The 5,875-nt window shown below is 32.1% G+C and overlaps 1 protein-coding gene across 1 annotated transcript in view; it reads left to right on the top strand.

Annotated features, from left to right (window-relative positions):
- LOC106463903 (gamma-aminobutyric acid receptor subunit gamma-3-like) overlaps window positions 1–5,875 on the top strand; it is a 74,421-nt gene that overhangs the window by 34,626 nt on the left and 33,920 nt on the right. The window contains exons 7-9 of the mRNA XM_013923986.2: window positions 710–1,071; window positions 2,354–2,529; window positions 3,808–3,829. Of these exons, the coding sequence (XP_013779440.1) occupies window positions 710–1,071; window positions 2,354–2,529; window positions 3,808–3,829 (560 nt within the window). The remainder of the gene's footprint in view (window positions 1–709; window positions 1,072–2,353; window positions 2,530–3,807; window positions 3,830–5,875) is intronic.

The raw sequence follows: 5,875 nt of genomic DNA, 5'->3' as shown, positions 1-5,875 counted from the left end.
TTTTCTCTGTGAAGTAATCCACAAAATTTTCCTTACGGCCCCCCAAAAAAAAGATTACTTCTCAATATTTACTGTATTTCAGTTTCTTGTCTTTATAATAAATTTAGTTTCGTGCGCTCCTGGTGAACTAGCGGTAAGTTTATGGAGTTACAGCTCTAAAAATCAGAGGTTCGATTCCCCAAGGTGGACAGAGTGCAGATATTCCATTATAGCTTTGCAGTAAGAAAACAACAATAGCATCATATATAGCTATACAGAGAGGTAAATAATTACCTTTGTTTTTCACTCACTATCTGATACCCATGCACGAAGTCATGTTTGGGTTTACAACAATAATATCAAAAAACTAGAACGAGGGTGTACTCATCGATTTTTCTACTTGTTATAATATATTTCGTTCAAATACCTATAGTGACACATATTTGGTTATTTTTGTTTGTTTGTAATTAAATACAAAGCTACACAACTGGCTATCTGTGCTCTGCTCACCACGGGGATCGAAACCCAGTTTCTAGCGTAGTAAGTCCACAGACATTCCGCTGTGCTACTGAAACCCAAATACTGTGATTTATGCTGGCTTTTGACGCTCGAATAAAGTGCTAAAACACAGTGTTATTTTGAAATTGGTGTAGTGTAGTTTAACTTAAATAAATTTAAGTCATATTATTCAGGTTCTATTTTATGATGGACTTTATTTTACACCCTAAAGGAGCTTTCAGTTTCCTCAACGTGAGCTTCATTTTGGAACGCCAGAATGGCTACCATTTGATTCAGACGTATCTTCCTACATTCTTGATTGTAATGATCTCCTGGGTGTCCTTCTGGCTGAACGTAGACGCCGTTCCTGCCAGAGTGACCCTAGGAGTGACCACTCTACTTACATTGACCACCGTGGCTGCAGGAGTGCGAACGCAATTGCCTCCTGTATCATATATCAAGGCCATTGATATTTGGATTGGCTCATGCTCAGTGATGGTTTTTGGAGCCTTGTTGGAATTCACTCTTGTCAACTACCTTTCTCGCAGTGAGAAAACAACCGAAAGCTTAAAGAAACCAGTAAGCATATTTAAAGTAAGTTAAATATATTCTTGTGAAAGTGCCAGAGTACACTGTTTCTCAAATGTTAAGATCAATTCAAATTGGTTAATGGATTAACAACGAAAACAAATCTTTGTTGAAATCAATTTAGGATAAAAAAAATGTGATATATATTTTGCAAGTAAGTAAAATATAACTCGTAAACTATAAAAAAAGAAGTGAAATATATATTGGCTCCTTAAGGAAAAATCATAACTCATCAGTATTTGCACTCAGAATTATTCTTTAATATTAATTGTACTCTTTCCCGACCTGTTATGCCTTCTAATTTCGGAGTGTCTGCAGCAATACTATGGTTCAGATATAACAGATATTATACTTTTCAAAAAGCTTTTATTTACCTAATACTGACACAGATTTATATATACAGTATTGAACAAAGAGGTCACATGACCGGATACAATAATGTTTACATTATTCTATCTAGCTTGTTTCTATAGCTTACGTATGAGTTTTTTATACTTATTTCTTTACATTCACAGTGCTTTGTGTTTTGAAAATCTAAGGAGGGATATTATACAATGTGCTAAAAATAAGGATCAGAAATTTATTGCTTGAACAACAAACGAAATGTTAATATGATGTGTTTAAAATGAGGAACCCATGAAACATTACACGAAATATCTGTAAGTACAAGTAATTAAAAGTATCTGAAATAACAACAAACGAAATGTTAATATGATGTGTTTAAAATGAGGAACCCATGAAACATTACACGAAATATCTGTAGGTACAAGTAATTAAAAGTATCTGAAATAACAACAAACGAAATGTTAATATGATGTGTTTAAAATGAGGAACCCATGAAACATTACACGAAATATCTGTAGGTACAAGTAATTAAAAGCTTAAAATGTGTCTAAAACAAAGAACCCATGGAACGTATCACATTGAGTGTCTAAAATGAAAGAGGTGTTATAAATTTAACATGACGTGTGTAAAATAACGATCCAATGAAACGTATTGCATAAAGTGCCTAAAACAGGACACAATAAAACGTATTAAGTGGAATTTCCAAAACAGGGGCCCAATGAAATGTATTACATAAAGTGTCCGAAATAACAACCAAAGAAAAGCATAACATGGTGTGTCTAAAGCAAGGAATCAATGAAGTATACTAGATTGTTTGTATGAAATATAACCAGATAATCATAATGTATGGTATATGCAAAATAAGAACTAAGGAAATCGTAGCATTTCCATCTTACATTAACACTGAAACTTGACTGAGAGGTTTTTAACTCGTATATTTCAGCGTCAGAAGACAAGTCTAGTTAACCCTAAACTGTCACAAGAGGAGGAGACTAGAGAAAACACATCAACCATGAAGGAGGCTATCATGGTCGATCGAGTGTGTAGAATTTTGTTTCCTTCGGCGTTTTTTGTATTTAATTTAGTATACTGGTTTTATTATCTTTATACTCCAGAGTTGTAATTCAGGTTTATCGATCCACTGATCAAATTTTTTGACGAATATATTTACGTAAAATAATAAGTAATTTATGAATAAAAGACGTTTATAGACAAATCTCATTAAAAACATACACAAAGTTTATAATATTTATATCAACTCTCTCTTAATCTCAAGTCTATACTTAATGACATAAACGGAGGCAGAATATGTAAAATAGAACATTGCAAAATGTTTCCCTTAATGTTTTGTCTACCAGAAGATGAATAGCTTCGACAGGTGGCAGAGTAGTCGACTTTATTTAAGATCTTACTACTTCTATTTCATTTCTCCATCTTTTACATTTATTACTCTAAAGTGTTCGTGTTTATTAATCAATTCCGTTTTATAAAATTAAAGCGTGTTCTAACACAAGTCGTGTTTCACCTACTGTTAAAGCTTTGCCTTAACATTTTCCAAATCGTTAGTATGCTTTTAATAGTTCAGATACCATCACTTTCTACTGAACTGAACTCAGTATAACGTTTATAGATGTAAACACAAGCTATGTAAAATTGAATTAATCTTTGTATTTCACCTTTTTAGCTATTCTCGATTTTAATGGCATTTTTTGTTTATAAAATGTTTATGAAAGAAAACTTATGTAAATGAACTGAGTCACAATAAAAATCTGTGCACTGTATCATATAATATTTCATTAGAGAATTCTATTGTTAGTGAGAGATTACACAAATTATATTGGAAAAATTATTGTTTGTCTTCTTTTCTGTTAACGTTTTTTTCTAGATATATTAATACTATAAAACTATTTTCCTACTAAGTTTGTGTATTTAATCACATTCAGTAGCTTTTGCTGTACTAACTTTAAGTTCTTATTTTGTTCTTATGTGAGTAGTATTTACGTTTTATCGCTGATACCATGGTATCCGTTTTTTATAACTAATGCATTTATAACATAGCGTTTTAAAACGTTAAGACTATAATACTGACAATTATGTGAACATACTTTTAAAACCCGCCATTCTTTTTTTATTGATACAATCAACTCAATGTGGACATACTTTTAAAACCCGCCATTCTTTTTTTTCTAAAATATATGTTTAAGAAAGAACACAGTATGCCTCTGTTCTGACACGTGGTGTTAGTAATTCGAAAACAAGAAGAGGAATATAGATGACATTGATTCAGCTGTATAGTCAATGCAGATAGATAATTTTCTACTTATACATTGATTCACAGAAACAAAGGAACGTTATTTGTCATTGAAACTTGAAATATCGATTTAATGTTGCTAATAGGTTTACCGATGCTGTTCCTAAAGTTTGGTCTTTGTGACATAAAACTATATGCCAAACTATACTTTAACCAAATAGCAAATAGTACAATAGTTCAGTTAAATCATCCTTTGAGATGGCAACAGTAAAGGTTTTAACATTTCAAGATAATGATATTCAAACATTCTAAAGTAAAACAATAAATATAGAAATATATAAATCTTAACCAATTTCTTTCTCATTTATTGGGCCCGGCATGGCCATGTGGTTAGGGCGCTCGACTCGCAATCTGCGGGTGGCGGGTTTGAATCCCCCGTCGCACCAAATATGCTCGCCCTTTCAGCCGTGGAGGCGTTATAATGTGACGGTCAATCGCACTATTCGTTGATAAAAGATTAGCCCAAGAGTTGGCTGTAGGTTGTGATTACTAGCTGCCTTCCCTCTAATCTTCCACTGCTAAATTAGGGACGGCTAGCGCAGATAGCCCTCGTGTAGCTTTGCGCGAAATTCAAAACAAACAAACAAACACTTCTCATTTATTAGAACAAAACTTCGTTGCACGAGACTTCAACAAGTTTAGCCCAAAATTGAAGACATTATTTACAGTGAAATAAACTAGTTGATAATCACTAATATGGTTTAGACTAAAGTTTAAATTATTTCCAAAGTAAGAATGTTTATTCACTTAATTCTAGATTATAGGTCGCACACAATCATTTACTCAACGAGAAATTCCTTCAAAGTCTAAAACGAGTTTCATGTTGAAACTGTGCCAAATGTAACCCTGCAATCGTGCACAAAAACTAGTGGGGATCAGTGAATAAATTGCAGTAAAAACTGGATGTAGCAGTAACGACTTCACACGGCCTGTTAAGACTCCTAGTAGACTCCAACACATACTCTAGATTTCTCCTGTCATTCTGACATCTTTATTTTAATCTAACGTAAAACATTTTTAACGCCTTGAGCTAATTGCGAAATAGTTTTATTTTTCAAAAGTTTAATGCAGTTTTAGAAGAAACAGGTAATTCTTATTTTCAGGACCATAAGGTTTAAATAAGAAACTAAAATATGCCATAGAACTAAACATTCATTAAACATAAGAAAAAAGTAAAATTAAATATTTTAACATATGGTTGTTTTTCTTTTTCCACGTTTCACCACTGAGAATTTTAGACTAGCGTGTTTTTTGTTTTGTATCCACACTTCACTATAGCTTATGTTTTCCATTTTATTGGTTAAATATTTCGAAATAAATTTGCATACATCAGTTAGTAACACTATTCAGGTTTGTGTATTGCACATAATGAGTGTATAATGTGTACTTTGTAATGAATGTGTTATTCACTAACATGTGACGTCACATTTATGATGTGAGACAGAATTCATACAAACGTTAATACATATGAAGGAATTAGATGATCTAGCAGGCGTAAAAAGATTGCATAAGTAAAAAAAATCAAAATATAATTTTATGAAAATCGTCTTACAACCTTAATGATCAGATATGTTTTACAGACGTACAATGCTTAGCCGCCGACGAAAAGTTTGAAAATCAATATCATGAGTTTGATTCCTCCCCTTAATGACAAATATATATTTAGATATGATAATCTAAACGTAAGAAACATCACATGTGGTACTATTATATATTATATTTTGTATAAAGAAAGTCACCTATAATAGTCTCATAAATTAGTGATAACTCCCCCTTAATGCTGAATAACTGTTTTCTTTATCAAGTCTCCACTTAAACAATAGACTTACATCAGGATACAATGAGCAAAACAGTGCGGTTCGTTTATCATAAATATACAAGTCAATTTCCTGAATATTTATTACAAGAAACAAACTTTACACACAAATGTTTTTAAGTTGTTACACAAAGAGAATGATTTATTCTTGTTTGCTATAAATAACACATTTGCTTGTTTTTTTCCTGGATGGTTACAGCAGAAAGTAAATCATTAAGGCAGTGAAAAATTGTTTGAAGCCTATTTATTTGTGAGGAATCCACACTCCGAGTGCCGGTAATAAGAAGGTACTATTTTAGGATAATGTCATTACTCTAAAGTGATTTTACCCTTTTTTT

The sequence above is a fragment of the Limulus polyphemus genome, unplaced genomic scaffold, assembly GCF_000517525.1.
Source record: "Limulus polyphemus unplaced genomic scaffold, Limulus_polyphemus-2.1.2 Scaffold56, whole genome shotgun sequence".
Taxonomy (NCBI): domain Eukaryota; kingdom Metazoa; phylum Arthropoda; class Merostomata; order Xiphosura; family Limulidae; genus Limulus; species Limulus polyphemus.
Note: the sequence above shows the minus strand (reverse complement) of the source record. Positions and strands in the feature narration are given on the sequence as shown.